The sequence below is a fragment of the Rhinolophus ferrumequinum genome, chromosome 11 (assembly GCF_004115265.2).
Source record: "Rhinolophus ferrumequinum isolate MPI-CBG mRhiFer1 chromosome 11, mRhiFer1_v1.p, whole genome shotgun sequence".
In the NCBI taxonomy this organism is placed as follows: Eukaryota; Metazoa; Chordata; class Mammalia; order Chiroptera; family Rhinolophidae; genus Rhinolophus; species Rhinolophus ferrumequinum.
The window spans coordinates 59,339,004-59,357,081 of record NC_046294.1 but is presented as its reverse complement, the minus strand read 5'-3'; the positions used below and the strand labels follow the sequence as shown (position 1 = coordinate 59,357,081).

The 18,078-nt window shown below is 43.9% G+C and overlaps 1 protein-coding gene across 3 annotated transcripts in view; it reads left to right on the top strand.

Moving 5' to 3' along the window:
• Nucleotides 1-18,078, top strand: part of ME3 (malic enzyme 3) — a 175,006-nt gene that overhangs the window by 64,403 nt on the left and 92,525 nt on the right. For 2 of the 3 annotated variants that reach the window (XM_033120709.1, XM_033120710.1), the window contains exons 3-4: nucleotides 12,763-12,896; nucleotides 15,931-16,080. In XM_033120709.1, the coding sequence (XP_032976600.1) occupies nucleotides 12,763-12,896; nucleotides 15,931-16,080 (284 nt within the window). Of the gene's footprint in view, nucleotides 1-9,896; nucleotides 9,905-12,762; nucleotides 12,897-15,930; nucleotides 16,081-18,078 lie in introns of those variants that run through there. The other variant, XM_033120711.1, reaches the window with a different exon arrangement.

Here is an 18,078-nt window from a genome sequence, read left to right as displayed (position 1 = left end):
GGAAGGTTCTCCTAATCAGGCTCCCCACAAAGGAAACGTCATCAGAGCTCCCAGTTCCTTCCATGCTTTCGTAGCATCCTCTGTCTCTGGTTTGTAGCAGTTCTTATCATGAAATAATTACTCAAGCCATTATTTAATCATTGTCTTCCCTATTGGAATGTGAACTTCTCTTTTTCACAGCAGTATGTCCACTGCCTAGCACATTACCTTGCGCAAAGTAGGTGCTCAACAAATTTTTGTCAAATGAATGGCAGCACCTTGTTTTGTAACTTTGTTTGAATGACAAAGCACTTCGTCTTACAGCATCTGTGTTCCTTTCCCCTACCAGCATGTGAGACTTAGGCTTTTGCATTGCTCTTTCACTTGCTCCTAGAATTGTGCGTGTCACACAGTACCAGCTGGTTGAATGAATGAATGAATGAAATTATTAGATTTAGTAAGTAGAATGGGCCAGATGGTGGACAGCTCAACAGAGACAGCAGTGAGAAAAGCATTCTCAAGTCCTTATCTTCCAGCCTTGGGTTATCTGATTTTCATTATCTATCAGCCATAAAAATGCTTCAGAGATTTGGTCCCTATAAAAAGCCAGCCTCTGATCTTTATTTCTCACCAAGGTTTAACTGCCCTGAAAGCCCAAATACTTACTTGAAGCTTCTTTCTTTTTTTTTACCCCCCTTACTCTAGAAAATAACAGAAAAAGAAATCCCTTTATTTCAGACTCTGTGGAAACAACTCAGCTATCTTCTCAGTGGAAACAACTCCGCTTCCGTCTTCTCCATAGGTGTGGTAGCTGATTTTCTCTGTTAGAAGCTTACCAGGGGCCAGGACTCGCGTTCAGGTCTTCCACTAGGGACAAAAAGAGACAATGCAGTGTGTGCTGCATTGTGCTCTGACAGTTTGCAGTCTTCATATTTTAAGGCAATAACATGAATGTGAAGATTCCAGGACCTTCTTACGTTTCTACTGGGCTAACGCGTGGTAGTACTGTTGAACAGAGAATGCACAAGACAGGTTCGGCCTGGAAGAGGAGTTTGTTTGGGGGCATGTTGTGGTTGACCAGCCTGTGAGACATGTAGATGGAGCTGCTTAGGAACCAGATGTGTCTGGAATTAAAATCATTCTGGGGACATAATGCAAAGCATTACTCTTGCTTGTTCCCAACTTATCACCCCGACTGCTTTATGTCATGTAACAGCTGACGCTTGGGTGGTGAATCCTTACTAGGCATCAGACACCCCGTTGCACACAATACATATTATGAAGTGGGTACTATTATCATCCCCGTTTTACACAGGACGATCCTGAAACTTGAAAAGTCAGGTAACGTACCCAGGCCGTGCGTCTTGTAAGAATCAGAGCTGGGCAGCCTGACTTCGTCACGCACCTTCATTATCCTGTACTACCGTGTTTTTCAAAATGTTTCGACTACAGCCTGCAGTTAAAGTACATTTTACGTCACACGCCAGTACATGTTCCCCATGCACAAACGCATACAGACAATTAAACAAAAGTTTAGCAACTTTCGTACTTACCTGTACTAAATGTGACGCAGCTTGATCTTTTCTACTCCAGTCTGTATCATTTTTTAAAATGTTGGTTGCTCCCTAGTAAATGGATTTCACAGCCAGAACTTAATTGAGTTTGACAAACACTGTTGTGTTTTATTGTCCTAGACAGACCTGTCATTCCCCCACCTTTGGGGAAAGGATACCAAATGTTGCTGCATGCTTCTCCCTTTCCTTCTAGAGGTTTTAAAAGTCAAAGGCTGGGTATAGGAGGATATGGCCAGCCAGGAAACACTCCCACAGGTAGACTGATCAAATCTTGCCTTTAATGTGGCTGACAAAGGTGATTGCAGAATGTTCAAAATCACAACGAAAAATGCAATGCAAAACGGCGTGTGCAAAATGCTGATTACAAGTGTGGACTTCAACGGCCCACAGACCTGGGTTCCTATTCCAGCTCTATAACTTAGTAACTGTATAATATTTGGCCGACATTTTGCTCCAGAGGGGTGTTGTAGAAGGGTAAAATGGAAAAGTTGCAGTCAACACCTACCACAAACCCGGACCTTAGTAGGCACTGAAGAAATAGTATTAATATCTTTATTTAATTTAACGTAAGTTATAAAATATAGACTGACTTACAAAGTGAGTATTCATCTGTAAAAGCAACTTAACATTTCCAGACTATTCAATGACCCAATCAATCATTCAATGATTGTTGTATTTAGTTAATCCACATTAATTTAGCACGAGCTATTAGTAGGTCATTGAAAGGAGACTTTAAATATTGACTTTATTTAATCTATCACAGGATATTGGTTTTGGAAGAGACTGGTAGGTAAATGTCACCAACTACAGCCTTGGGGATAGAGTTTATTTTGAGACATTTGAAGGGGAGGTCACCCTGCAGGTCTCTGGGAATGTCAGCATCACTTCTTTCAGGGTGGACGGTGTCACTCTAGAACAACCAAGCCCCACATGTGCAGAAATTCAGTGACCTTTCAGGGAATCATTAACAGAAAAGAGCTCTTTGATTAAGTCCACGTGGTCCCAGTGCATATAGATCATAATCACGTATATGAAATGAGAAAATTTTTAGAAGACTCGGATTCATTAAGTGCCAAGATTAGATTCTATCTCAGGAGGGAATAAAGAAACAATTGAATGTTGATTATATAAACGAAGCATTGATAAGAAGAAAAGCTCACATGGTTTGAGGTTCTACTTGCTCCTTTCCCTTTCTTTTAATATAAATCTAATTTTTAAATGGAAATACAGTTCAAAAGTATTCCAGTCCTCGGACTTTTAACTTTCAATCCAGTCCACTACGAGTTTCTCCCATTAGTTTTAAATTTGCATTATGTCCCCATTACTGGTTAAAATTTGTTGGGCACTTACCCTTGATTTCCAAGTACATGGTGTCCCAACTGTGAGTGCCAAGGCAAATTAATAGAATGGATTAGGACAGAGGTGAGAGAAGGAAGAATAAACAGGATGAGAAATTCTAATGACACTCTATGCTGCTGTCTCTCTCAGGAGCACGAGGTTAATAAATTCTTGTGTTCTCCCGTGTACCTCCATCTGGTAAGGACCTGGTCACTGCTATGTTTACTAGGTCCCTCAGAGGTACCAGCTACTAGCTGAGCACACCATGCAGGGAGTTTCAGTTAGTTCCCATGGCAATCTTTTGAAATGGGTATTACATTCCATAGATGAGGAAATTGAGGATTAGAGAAGTTAAGAAAGTTGCCCAGGATCACACAGCCAGAAAAGGTAGGGTCACAATTTGAATCCAGAGCAGGAGACTTCAAAGCTTGATCTTCCTCTGTGTCCTCTCCTGGGCAAATCTGCACTGTATACCTGAATTCCAGCAAAAATACTACGGGTGCTATTTTGCTGAGCACCCCAGCCCGCCAGGCACTAAACTTGCCTGCATAATTTCAAATTAAGTCTCAAATATAAGGGGGTGTAAAGGACACTGGTTTGAATAAAACAGATCACTAGACGAAACTAAACTGCATGGAGGCAGGGCCCACGTTTATTTGGTCTCTCGTACGTCCAGTGCTGATCCATGGCTGGTCCTCAAAACATTCTTGTTAAGTGAATGAGTATGTAAATGAATTCATGAATCAACAATTGAAATGGAATTCCAGATTCAAGTCCCATTTCTGCAACTTGCTAGGGCCTTGATTTTAGGCAAGTTACGAAGCTGTCTTAGCCTCAGCATTACTGTCTGCAAAATGGGCACAACACTTTCACAGCCTACTTCATAGAGCAGTGGTTCCTAAACTCTGTTATATCTTGCAATCACCTGTGGACTTTTAAAAATCCCTCATCCAATAAAGAAGAGGTAGTACATATGTACAATGGAATATTACTCAGCTATAAATAGAATGAAATCTTGCCATCTGCAACCACATGGATGGATGTGAAGGATATTGTGCTGAGTGGAGTAAGTCAGACAAAGACAAATGCCTTATGATTTCACTTATATGTGGAATCAAGAGAACAGGATAAACAAACAAACAAAACAGAAACAAGCTCATAGATACAGAGAACATTTTGATGGTTGCTGGATTGGGGAGTTGTGGGGGGGATGGGTGCAGGAGGGTGGCGATTAAGAAGTACAGATTGGTAGTTACGAAATAGTCATGGGAGTGTAGAGTAGAGCACGGGGAATATAGTCAGTAGTATTGTAATAACTATGCAAGGTGTCAGATGGGTCCTGAATTTATCAGGATGATCACTTCCTAAGTTATATAAACAACTAATCACTGTGTTGTACACCTGAAACTAATATAATATTGTATGTCAACTGTAACTGAAAAATAAAAAAATTAAAATTAAAAACTCATTATCCAGGCTTCCATCCGCAGAATTCTGACTTCATGCGTATGGGGTGTGACCTGGGCATTTATTTATCAACTTCCCAGGTATTTCTAAAGGGTAGCAAAATTTGGAGACCACTGTCATAAGGATATTCTTTTTGTTTTGGGGGGATTGTCAAATATAACAAAGGAAATAAAACTACTTTATAAAACCTAAAAAGGCAGTTAAATATAAATAGTTATTATAAAATCGGTCCAAAATGACTCTGGACCTAAAACTTCTGCCTCCTGCTGTCCTTCCTGATCGTGGAAGAAACTGGTTGCTCTGATCTCCCATGTGCCACATCGGTCATTCTGCGTCCAGGTCAAAATGACCTCCTTCTTGGTTCATCTGATCTGGTGGCGGAATTGAGGCCAAGTCCCAGGAAAAAGAGGATTTGGTGAACATGAGGGCTGGAACAGTTTGGCAGTGATCTGCTGGACAATCACTCTGTCGGATAAACTTGTCCTTAGTCAGTCGCACCCAGTTCTGGCACCCCCACCCACTCATTGGCACGCACCAGGCCTCCATGCACAATGCCTATTCAGAGACCCTCCCAAACGTGTCTGTTTGTTTTATGCTTCCTGGTCACAGTTCACTTTTTGACCTAATCCTCTTTGGCTGAGCCCGTCTAAGAGCCGTTGTGTTGTTGGAGGAAGGAAGGGGTACTCCCTCGTCCTCCGCAGCTCTCCTGCCCATCACCTTCCTCTGCCGTTACCCGTCTGAGGTTCAGCTGAGCTGGAGGGCCATCACGGTGCCAAGAACAATATTACTTAACTTTTAAATAATAGTCTCTTGGGAAGAGAAGGTCATGAAGCATTCAAAGTGCCACAGGGAATTTTGCCAAGAGAATGATTCATAAGTCTTCCAAGTATCCACCTCTGTTCCCTTGTTTCAGTTAGGACAAGATCCTAGAGTCGCCAAGTATTTCAGGAGCAGATTTTTCCATTTTTCCCCCACATTGGTCCTTATCCAAAAACTTAGCATAAGCTTGTCTTCCAATGGCAAAACAATTGAAATAGCCATTATTCTCGCTTGCTTTTGAGTAGCATGCACTAACCATATGCCCTCAGCATTTCATTGACCCATCTGAGCCTCAATTTCCTCTTCTATAAATGGGCATAATGACACCTGCCCTGTCTAGGATCAAATGACAGAAACCAGATGAGACCATTTTAGACCATTTTGAAACAATAAAGCAGCAAAAATATGCAAGACATGTTAGGCAAAAGGGGCACACAATTTATTTAGGTGTAGTCCCTGCCTTGAAGGAACATACTGTCTTAAAAGGAAAAGAGACAAGAAAGAAAATAAATACCATAAAGTGCGATTGCTAAATTGCTTGTAGTTCTGAACCTAGAGGGATATGAAACTGCAGTAGACACAGCCATTTTTAAACCTTTCTACCACCTCTTTGAATTTACAAAGAGATCTCAACATCCATGCACTCATTTGATTGACACCACCAACCAGTGAGGGCGGCAGACTCAGAAAGGTGAAGTAACTTCCCCAGAACCACACAGTCTGAAAGTGGAGGAACTAAATGCAGAACTTTTGTCTTCCAGTTCCCTTCCCACTCCCCCATACTGGCTGTGTGAGTGCAGCACTTCCCTGTCCAGTTGGCTATTTCATGGAAGGAAAACTGAGTTGTATCTCCCCTGAGAACAAGAGCTTCTGTGTACACCATAGATGGAAAGACCACACATTTGCAGCCCACAGCACCAAAGCCTAGTCTGTGAGCCCAAATCTGATTTAGGGTTGGTTCTGGACAGTAAAGAGCAGTGTGTCATCCACTCCCCTTTCATGAATTTACGAGGTGTTTCTGGATATGTAATTTTGCATCTGATCACAGAAGTATGTCTGGGAGGAAGGCCATTCTCAGGTCTGTGTCTGCTAAGACTTGTGTTTCTAAGACCCTCATGTATCCATCCCAGGAGTGTGCTCAGGGGCCCTCATAAACCTGGGGTTCAGTGAGAAAACAGCAGCCTCGGCAATCCCACTTCCTGTCTCCAACTGGAGTCCACATCACCCTAACTCATAAAAGTCCCAAACAGAGACACGAAGGAGTCTGAAAAGGACCAGGAAATGCCTTCCAGTCCCCTAACAGCTAATCTGCTTTAATTGTACAGTTTTGGAGCTGATGGCCCACAGCTTGGTCACAGCTATGCCACTCTCTGCTGTTATATTTGATTGATTGATTGACTGCTTACAGCATAAACGTCAGCTCAGCACATGACGTAATGATGGTAGAACAGAAAACCTTCGCTTACATGTGTGTCCGTTAATCCTTCCATCCAGTAATGATACTAGTCAGAGGAAACATGGCTATGTGTGTGTCATGGGCCATATACAACCGTAGTCACAGAGGTACAAGCACACCTGTTTGCAGAGGGGCTGACTGGTCTGGCACGAATGCAAAGAATCACTCAGCAGTAGCTGGACCATTAAGGTAACAGGCTCTATTTGGAGAAGCAGAATAACTTTATCTCTAGTCAAACAAAAGCCAACTCAGTCAACAGCCTATTTAATCTGTTAACTCTCAGGAACAGTTGATTAGCTCAGAGGAAAGAGTATGAATTTTGGAAGTGTATGGACCTGGGTTCTACTGCTTCTTCCATCAACTCGCTGTGACCTCGGGCACATTACTTACCCCTCTGGCCTCAATTTCCTAGTCCACAAATTAGGGATAATAACCACAGGATAATTAACTTTCGGTTGCTGTGAGGATTAGCGATGAGAAGCATGAGGTGGCTGTCTCAGTGCCTAAACCAGCCCAACGTGTGCTCAATAAAAGGTAATGGTTGCCATCATTATTGATGCCGATGATAACTGTTGTGCTGTGTTAGCCGTTTCAAATTGTCTGCATCCCACTACCCTGAGTTTACTAATAGTAATTAATGCTCAGGGACTCAAACAGAAAACACATTTCATGTGCTAAACTGTATGACACTGACACTGAGAGAACGGGGGGAGCTGTGTGAAATGAGGCTTCGGGGAAGACCTCCTGGAGGAGGGGGCCTGACCGTGGATTGGAAGCTGAAGAAGGGCAGTGGGTAAGGATAGTGATGTGAGTCAGAGCAGCCAGAGAGAGTGCTTGTTGCGGTGTGGGCAGAATGCACAGGGCTGCCGAGGCAGGAGCCTTGCACAGCCATGGACAAGCAGTTACACTTGATGTGGTGATGTCACTTCCTCCCTGTTCCACCAGCCCCCTTCTGGCAGATTAGCTCCTGACCACACTTCAGGGCTTATCTCCAGCATCTGCTCATGAGCTCGCTCTTGCCGCCCTACCCCGTGAACAAAATAGTAATAAGGAGAACAGTTGACGTTCATGGAGCATTTTCTGGATGATAGTACCTGTGCTGAGCATTTCCCATGCATTGTTTCATTTAATCCCACAGCATGTGAAAGGAGCAGCACTTCATTTTCCAGTTCGAGAAGTGGCTTGCTCAAGGTGAAGGCTCAGGATGGCCATTTCATGTTAATCCATGGATCTCGTCCAATAGACTCATCCAGTAGGACAGTGACCAGCACCTATTCCTTTTAGGGACACCCAATGTGGTAGGCCTGGCACAGAGTAGGAACTCAGAAATGCTCATGGGATGAATGAGAAGACATTGTCAAGCATACAGCTGGGCTATGGATCCAGAGCCCCAGGCAGAGGCCCCACTGGTACTGGGAGACCTCCCCCCCTCAGAAATGCTCAGTCATAAGGAATGGGGCACTCAGAACCTGGGTCTCTAAATAGCAGGAGGCGGGCACAGGGGCACCATGTGATGGGCTTGCTGCCTCTGAGCCACTTGACAGTGGGATCTATTCAGTGAGCTTCTCTCTGATGTCAGCAAGTTTTGTCCAGGGAGCTTGTGTGATGCTGAGCCCACAAGTAGAGTTCAGTGGCTGGGCCAGAGACGATCACTCAGAGAAGATGATAAAATAGGCAAAGTCAGGGGTGACAGTTAAAGGATTAGCACTGGTACAGCACAGGCGCTGAGCAATCGAACAGTCCCAGGATTTTAGTGCGAGATCGGGGTCTTGAAGCCCTCCACTTTGCCTTCTTTAACCCATTGGTTGTTTGGGTCTCTGGGAGGTCCAGAGGTTCCCCGGAAGAAGCCAGAGCTAGTTGGGAGGGACCCTTAGCTGGAGGGGAGTGGTCAGAGCAGTGGTTCTGTAACAGTTGAAACATTGCCAAAAGAGTAATAACTGGTAAGTCCCTATCGGTGTGCCCTAAATACCACAGGGTATGAGTTTGAAATATAGCTAAAGAATCAGCCGTTTTTCAAAAGCCACTTATCCTATTTTAAGATCTTTGTTGAAACCAGATAGATCATCCACAACTGTATTTAATTAGGCACATTGAAACTGTCGTTTCTCAGTGTGGTAAGAATGAATAAGGGTCCCACTGGCAACCCCTCCATGTTGTACAAACCGTTATTTTACCCTAGGACCCCTGGTATAATTATGGGAATTATGATTGTTTTTGACATACAGACCAAGAGTCTAAGTGTCGATTAGCCAAGTTTTTGCTTTTGCAGAGAAATGCAAATTCTAATACTTTGTCCCTACAGCCTCATGAATCGTCGAGCACCTATCCTATTTTGGAGGCTATGGTACAGTTAAAATGCCTGCCTCGCTGTTTTACAAACTTGTAAATCTGAAGTAGCCTTAACATTAGCTTCAGGATGAAAAGAAGCTTCTAGTAGTATTTTTTTTTCTTAATCCTTGAAATTACCAGTTGCTAAATGGTCGTACTTTTTCCTCAAATACAAAAGAGGTTGGTGGCAGTCAGCCAAGAGAAACACTTAGCCTTGGAGAGAGAAGCGGACTGCTATTAAAACCCACAGTGGTCATTAATGACGATGATGTCATAATTAAATGCCTGGGCCTCCCCAGGGCCAAGGAGCAATGACTGCAATCTTTACCAAGCCAGTGAACAGTCGCTTGCCTAATGGTGTCTGGTGAAAGTGCCCAGTCTCCGGGGTGAGGTGGTTTCCTGCAAAAGGATCAGGAACCCTTGCTGCACCACTCATGCAAAGCTGGTGGCCAGCCCGGGGGATATATGAACTGGTGACTCTGGGCTTTGATGAAAAAAAAAGTTGGAATGTGATGTGTGGAGAACACTTCGAGAAGTCTCTGTGAGTCATACTTTCAAACACAGTTGAGCCTATCTTCGGATAGGTCTTTCTTAAATTTCCAGCAGGTCTGAGAGGAGGAACAATTCTTCAAGGTTTTCATAAGCTGACTCATCACTATTACTTTATAAAGACATAAGAGTTGCCGGCTACAAAATCAACGTACAAAAGTCCATTGCGTTCCTATATACTAACAATGAAACCTCAAACAAAGAAATAATAAAAACATAAGAGGAGCCTGTATTGGTAATTTTAGAGACTCGCAAGTTACAAAACAAAAACAAAAAGGAAATTGGGAGTGGCCTAGGAACCTTTTATTCATTTTTCTTCTCTATTTCTTTTTTTCCATTCCTCCCTCGCCACTCCCCATCCCAACTCACATTTTATAAGGTCAATCTCAACAAGGTCCTGCCAGGAATTCCGCCACTGTGGGGGCAAGAATGCAGCCTGTGATCAAATCTTGGTTCTGTCACGGAACCTCTAGTCAAAATTAATCGGGAGAAAAGTGACCACATGAAATATTCTTATTAATTACTTAATAACTAGCATCCTGGGTTAAGAAGCAATAAAATATGGGTACTAGCTTTGTAACTTCAGGAGAACTACATAACCTCTCTTGCTTAGCCTTTTCATCTGTAAAAAGTGGAGGCTGTAAAACCATCCGACAATGTGGTTGTAAAGAAAGCAGAGAGTAAGATTGGATATTCTCATTAACCAGAGTTGCTTCCGGTATCATCAGCCTTGAATACAATGGGGGTCATATTAACAGTGTTAGTCAGTCAGTTAGTTGGTTAGTTAGTTAGTAAGTCAGTTAGTTAGTTGGTTAAAAACTGTTCTCAGCCCCCTACACAATCCCCCCCATAGGGGTTCTGGTCCCTTCCTTGTTGGGATCCACCCACCACGGATCCACTCCCTGGGCCCTCCCTCCGTGAGAAAGCAGAGGAAGCTGTGGCAGAGCCAGGACAGCCCTCACCTCAGCACAGCCACCCTGAGTTCTACACAGAATAGGTCTCTTTTTACCAGGTGTTGCTCCTTATCATTTTGGGATAAAGCCAGGCAGCTTATGTCCCCATGTCTCACAGTGTCCCTTATGAGAATAGTTCCTACAACTTCGGCCAACAGACAGTCTCTGTCGGGCTTAACTGGGCCAGAGAGCAAATTCCATGATGTCCTACTTATTCCGCATCTCTCCCTCCTGGTACCCAAACCAGAAAATACTGTTCTGTGAAAGACCCTGATAAGAGAATGAGAAGACAAGCCACAAACTCAGAGACATATTTACAAAACACGTGTCTGATATAGGACTTATATCCAAAACATGCAAGGAATTTTTTAAAGACAGTTTTATTGAGCTATAATTCACATACCACACAATTCACCCATTTAAAGTGTACAATTCAATGGTTTGGGGTCTAATACATTATTAATATTTCTAAGTTGTGGTAAGGTATATATACAAAGTTTGCCATTGTAGCCATTTTAAGTATGCAATTCCGTGACATTAAGTCTATTCACCATGTTGTGCAACTATCACCACTATCCACTTCCAAAACTTTTCATCACCCCAAACAGAAACTCTGTAACCATTAAGCAGTAATTCACCAGTCTCCCCTTCCCCGAGACTTTAGTAACAGGGAATCTACTTCCTTTCTCTGTGAATTTGCCTGTTCTAGACATTTCATGGAATGAAATGTAATCATACAATATTTGTCCATTCATATCTGGATTCACTTAGCATAATGCTTTTAAGGTTCATCCATGCATCAGAACTTCATTCCTTTCTGTTTGAATAAGTTTTCGTTGTCCATATATACATTTTGTTCATTTATTCGTGTCTTGGTGGACACCCACATTGATTCCACTTTTTGGCTATGATGAATCATGATTCAATGAACACTGGCATACAAGTATTTGTTCAAGCCCTTACTTTCAACTCCTTTGGGTATATATGTAAAAGTGGAATTGCTGGGGCCATATGGTAATTATATGTTTAGCTTTTTGAGGAACCACTAAATTATTTTTCCATAGAGGCTGCAACACTTTACATTCCAACCAGCAAGTACGAGGATTTCAGTTTCTCCACGTTGTCACCAACATTTGTTATTTCCTGTTTGTTTGTTTTTTCAGTTATAGCCATCCTAATGGGTGTGAACTGGTATTTGTCGTTTTGATTTGCATTTGGAGGAAGAAAGGAAGGGAGGGAAAGAGGGAGGGAAGGAAGGAGGGAGGAAGGAAGGAAGGGGAGGGGAAGGGGAGAGGGAGACAGAGAGAGAGAAAAAAAGGAAGAAAGAAAAAGGAAGGAATGGGAAAAAATTATGGGAATATGTCAAAGGGACACAGAAGCCAAATGAAAGAGTTCCCAATGGCCAAGAATTTGAGCAGCAAAGTAAATAAAGCAGGATTGGATTATTACCCAAAGTATAAAATAAATACCCGTATGTCTATTCTAATATAAATAAACAATTGAACATATAAATGAATGGGGGAGAAGAGACAAATATCTCATGCAGAAGAATTCCAAAAAAGGAGTAACTTTACAGTGGAGAAACCTGACAAGCACCACCGCAGCCTGGGGATCAAGGTCAATATCAGCAGTGATAAGGCATGTTGACAGTATGTACCTTGACCTAATGGGATGGACATGGCACTTTACCTCTGTGTTTTTCCTCCTAAAAAACACATAACCCCAGTCTAGTCATGAGAGAAACCTCAGACAAATTCTAGTAGAGGGGTATAACTCTCAAGGTCATAAAAAACAAGAAAAGTCTGAGAAACCGTCAGAGCCAAGAAGGGCCTAAGGAGACATGATGACTGAATGTGATTTAGTTTCCTGGATAGTCTCGGAACAAAAAAGTTATTATTTAATAATAATGTATCACTACTGGTTCAGTACCATACTGATGTAAAATATTAATAACAGGGGAAACTGGGTGAGGGGATATATCGAACTCTCCATACTATCGTCTCAATTTTTTCATAAATCGTAAAGTGTTCTAAAAAATAACATGTATTTAATAACACGCCAAAAACCTGACCATGTAGATATTGTCCTTATTTTTCCAAGAGGAAGCTGAAGCTCAGAAGATTCAAAGTAACTGGCACAAGATGGCCCGTCTACTTAAATGGCAGAGGTGGAGTTTGAGTCCAGGGCCCTTTCTATTGAGTCACAGTGACGTTTGCCTGTCTGTGGATGGAACCACTTCTTTTCCTTGGTTTCCTGCATATCCATTTATGTGTGTGTGTGGTTTTTCTTGCTCTCCCAGGGGATGGCCTTCACACTGGAAGAAAGGATGCAGCTTGGAATCCATGGCCTAATTCCCCCCTGCTTCCTGAGCCAGGACGTCCAGCTCCTCCGGATTATGAGATCCTACGAGCGGCAGCAGAGTGACCTGGACAAGTCAGTGTCTAAAATCTGCTCTCTCTGCCTGAGCCCTGGGCTCAGCTGTTTTGTCTCCTGTGGTCCACAGAGTGTTTCCTGGATACTCTCCAGCTGGGACAGGCTGACAGCCTTTCCAAGAAATCCCAAACCCAGCCCTGCCTTCCAAAGGGGTGATGGTCTCCCAGAAGGATAGGGCTTGTTGTGCTCGAGGCCGTCACCGTGTCCTGGGAGAATGGGAAAGGGAAACTGAATTCCAACCAGTGGAATCTGGGAGTTTCTCTGGGAAGTGGTGGGACCTGAGTTAGGCCCAGAAGCACTGATAGGACTTCAGCAAACAGCAGTGGGTTCACAGATGGCATGTCACTCAGAGGGAAGAGCGGAGCAAAGATGTAGGGACGGGTGTGTTAAGGAAGTGGTGCATGGCCCAGGTTCCTGGAACAAGGGGAACATGGTGGAGAAAAGGGGACATGGACAGGGATACCTTTGGAACGACCTGGTATGTCATATGTTGGAGGCTTCTGGGGAGCAGTTAATAATCTGGCCACCCTTCTGGGTCCTCCCCAGTGAGGATATAGACCTGAAGAACCAAATTGGGGTGACAGGGTCAGCTTTATCAGATTTACTAAAGAAGGTCATCATGTCACATGGCTAGGAATTGGCACAACCAGGATTTGAACACAGGTAGCTGGCTACAGAGTCTGCGCTTTTAATAACTCTGCTACGCCATAGCTAAACGTCATCAGAGCTTAGTGGCTACAAGACGAGACTCCAGTACTAGACTGACTTCAAAGCGTGATTCTCCCTCTTAGTAGCAAAAGTTGCCAGGCTTCTCTTGGTCATTCCCATCTGTGCAATCAGTGGTACCTAACTCATAGGGTTATGATGAAGGTAAATGCATGAGTATTTGTAAAATGTGCTTAGAACAGTGCCTGGTACATGTAGACACTATGTAAGTAAGTAAGTAAGTAAGTAAGTAAATAAATAAATAAATAAATAAATAAATAAATAAATAAATAAATAAATAAATAAATATGTAACCTTGCTATGGGTTCCAGCAGAAATGCAGGGAGAAGATAAGGGTTCCCTTTACGTATCTGTAGAGCCTAATGGCCAAGACTTTGGCTCCTTGAGAGAGTGGCTGTCCCCTAGAAGCAGAGCTCAATAGCTCGTCAGGGTCACCCTGGATCAACCTTCCTATGCTCCCCCCGTACCGTTCGTTGCTTCCAAGCAGTAATGGATACGTAAGCCTCTGCCTAATCCCCTCTACGCCTGAAACACTCAACTCTATGAGTATTACTCACAGTACTCCAAGGCCTTACTGTTTGCCAGACCAAATATTCTCTTCCTTTGGTTATCCTACCCAGACTGGGTCTAGCCATGTCACCCTGACGAGCAAACCAGAAAACACGTAAGGAGTCCCACTACCATCATGAGACATGCCCTAACTCTGAGTGATCTGAACCGCGTTCTTTTGTTAAATTTACAAAGTAGAATTAAAGTCTGAAGTGAAATCCTCTTTCCTAAAGATACGAAATTCTAAAAATTAAAGTCGGAAATGCTTCCCCACCCAGTTCTTTCCAGCTAGATGGGCATCGTTCACAGGGCCGGGAAGACATGCCAGGCTAGGGGGCGCAAGCCGTGCCTGATCCTGGGAGCTCCAAAGGACTTATTTTCGATGCTCTCTTGACTACTCTGACCCCCTCATTCCCAGGTGTCACTCATTTCAGCAGGTGCTTGGGGAAATGCTAAGGAAGCTCCCCGACTTCTTTTGGATAAGGGCAGTGGTGTACTGACAAATATTTAATAACTGGTTCTCGGGCAGGGAATGTGGGGGGAGCCCTGATTTATAGTATTTGCCAATTTCCATGGTGTAAATACTCCCACCGTGACCGATTTCACGTTACTGACTTGGCATCAGTGAATACAGAATTGGGAAGAGATGTGTACAAACGAATACTGTGTAAGGAGTTCTCAACTGGGAATGAGTTGAGATCCTGGCTATTCTAAGCATAAACCCGCCCTTCCTCAAAGCACCTTGTAAAACACAATTTTTAGTTCTGCACCAGTGCCTTTGGTGGGGAAGAAAAGGCTGGGGCCCCAAGAAATCATAATACTTCCCCAAAGTCACACAGCTAGTACAGCAGAGCTGGCATTCAAACCCAGGACCCTGACACCACGCCCAGGGATCATACCCCATGGAAGCATCTCTCTCACCCCATTCCAGACCAGGACCTCAAGCACCTCCATACTCTCCCAAACTGTGGTCCACAAAGGTTGTGATATCAGCAGTCACTTACATTTCATTGTGAACTTCAAGCCCTGGGTTATTTTTCTCCCAGGGGTTTTTGCATTTTTAGGAATGTGAATGAAAGGCTCTTTTCCTGGCTAATGGATTTCAGGCTTCAGGGAAGGGGCAAGAGAGAAATTTGGGGGGAACATGCCCCCTGAGATCACTTGGTGCTCAGCCACTTGTAAACTCTGCTTGTGACAGACACCAGCCCTGTGAGGTAGGAAAGGCCGATTCGTGCATCACTGGCATGTCCAGGATTTTCCTTGGCCTTACGCCACCTCAGAATGTTACTATTCTGTGTTATTCATTAATGTCCACATAATAATAACATAACCGACCATCTTGCACAGCGGTTGAGAGCACAGATTCTTGAGTCAGATTGCTTAGGTTCAAATCCCTGCTCTGCCACCTGGGGTGACTTATTTCATTTCTCTGTGTCTCAGTCCCCTTTGTCTCTCAAAGGGGACTTACTATTAGCAAGAGTTATAGTACCTGCCTCACAAGTCATTGGGAGCTTTCAATGAATTAATGTAAAATACTTAGAACAGGACCTACCCCGTGTATAATAACAAGTGCCGTAAGGTAGGTAACACTCTCCGCGTTTCCTAAATGAGACCCCGGCTTGGGGAGATGGGTGACTGGCCCATACCTGTGCCACTGTAAGTAGCTGAGTGGGATCCCTGGGTCTTTGTGCCCATGGCCTCCCCTGCTGCCACATATGCTGCTCGTGTGAACGACGTGGTTTCTGTCTTTCTTTCCAAGGTACATCATTCTCATGACGCTCCAAGATCGGAATGAGAAGCTCTTCTACCGAGTGCTGACCTCAGATGTGGAGAAATTCATGCCCATCGTGTACACACCCACCGTGGGGCTGGCCTGTCAGCAGTATGGCCTGACTTTCCGCAGGCCCCGGTGAGCCATCTGGGGGCCCAGCACTCAGGGAGGGGGTGTTTCATAGAGGGGAATCAATTCCTTCTGCTGCCCTTGCTTATTGGGACTCTAGATGCTATGTCCTGATCGGGCCAGCGGCCCAACAATGATCCATTTGATTTGAAGCTCTGGCTCAGGAAAATGACCTCATAAGCAGACATGGGAGCTGAGAGAGTATCTAGCAAGAGGATAGCAGAGTGTCTCCACCTTTGAATAATAAATGTCCGGCATGTTGTCCAGAGTTGGCCTGAGAGGCACTTCATATTGTCTTTCTCTCATTATCTACCCAACACCTCCCCTCTCCCACCATCACTGCTTCTCTGGTCAGCTCCAAAGTACCGACAGCTCTCTTGCCAATTGAGGCCAATGAGTAATGGAGTATTGGATAGCAAAGACCGAATTCTTTTGCTGACTCAGAGAACCAGAATTCCTTCCTTCGGGTTTGACTCAAATTCCACGTAAAATGTCATTTTATTAGGCAAAAAATTGGCACTACGTTTTCTTTCAGAGCCAAAGAATTTGGGGGCTGTTTTCCAGAGAGATCGCTTGGTTTTATTTATGATGAGTTCAGAATATATATTTTTTAAAAATAAATAGGAGAAAATAGGATGATTTTCTAAAAGTCCTCAATGCAAAGAGCCTGGTAATTAACACGTATTGTAGGACTAATGATACAAGAGCTGCCTGGGTTTATTATGTGGCCTGGGTTTATTATTTATTATTATTATTAAATGGAACATTATTCCAGTCTGTGTTAGAACATATAAATATACGATGCACTGTGAACAGGTGTGTAATTTACATTTATAGAGAATACATAAATCTGTGTTTATAAATCACGTGCCAAATAAGGATTGTGTAATCATGGATCTAGAACATCTTGCTAATTTGGAGAAACAATCCTCCAGTCCTGAAGCCAACGTTTGGGATGAGTGCTGCAGACTGATCTCTGGAATCCCCGATGCCAGCTCTCGTCCTTTTCTGGTCCCGCTGTTACCATTGGCAGAGGGCGTCGTATCAGGCTTTGTCTTGATGGGGGTGTCGAGCTGTTCAAGCAGACACGTCCTCAGCACTCAGAACAGCCATGCATCTGTCCTATGGTGGGGACACTGCACCGGGGCCTGGCAGCACTTCTGGTTTCCAACGTGCCTCTTTCAACAAGAAAGAGACTCCTGCGTTCTTATTCTCATCCCTGAAACCAATACTGGCAGAGACGTTGGGAGCTGACGGTAATTTCTAAAGGATGCAGGACCCTAATTACTTCCCAGTTCCTCCTCGGAAACGACCTTTCCAGGCCCTCCCTCCTATATAGTGCAGGTCAGCCCATGTCATTTCCTCCTCCGACGCCATCACCAACCCCCTAGGGCTTCAAGAAACAAGTCCAACACTTTGACAAAACTAAGCCTGTCACAGCCCAGCTCGTACTCAGAAATCCCATGTTCTAGCTACACTGGTGTATCCTCCATGCCCAAGGACAGCTGGCCTCCTCTGTGCCTCCTCCTCTGTGCCTTTGCACATGTGGTCCCTTCTGCCTCAAACTCCTGTATTCTCTTCTGTCCTCTTCTGTAGGAAGAGGAATTTTAACCTGTCAAAATTCAGGTTAGCTTTCAAGGCCTACCCCAAGAGTTAGCTTCTCTGCGGAGCCCTCCCTGGTCCCCTCAGGCTAAATGGATCACTCCCTTCTCAGCCTCCCCCACAATCCCTTACACATACTTCTAGTCCTTAGTTTTATTTTTTTGTGCTTTATGTTTTTATTTATTTCTATATAAGTCTCCTCTAGTAGAACACCAATTTCTTGAGGGCGTAGGAAACGTGTCAGACCCGTTTGTGCATTTGAGACCAGTGGATGGCAAGTGATTGAGTCTCAGGTGGGAAAGGAGCATTGTGTGCTGAGTGGGAAGAACTAGATCTTTGCAGTCAGCCCTGAGTTTTAGTCTCCTTGACCTTGGGGAAGTTTCTTATCCTCTCTTCATTTCCACA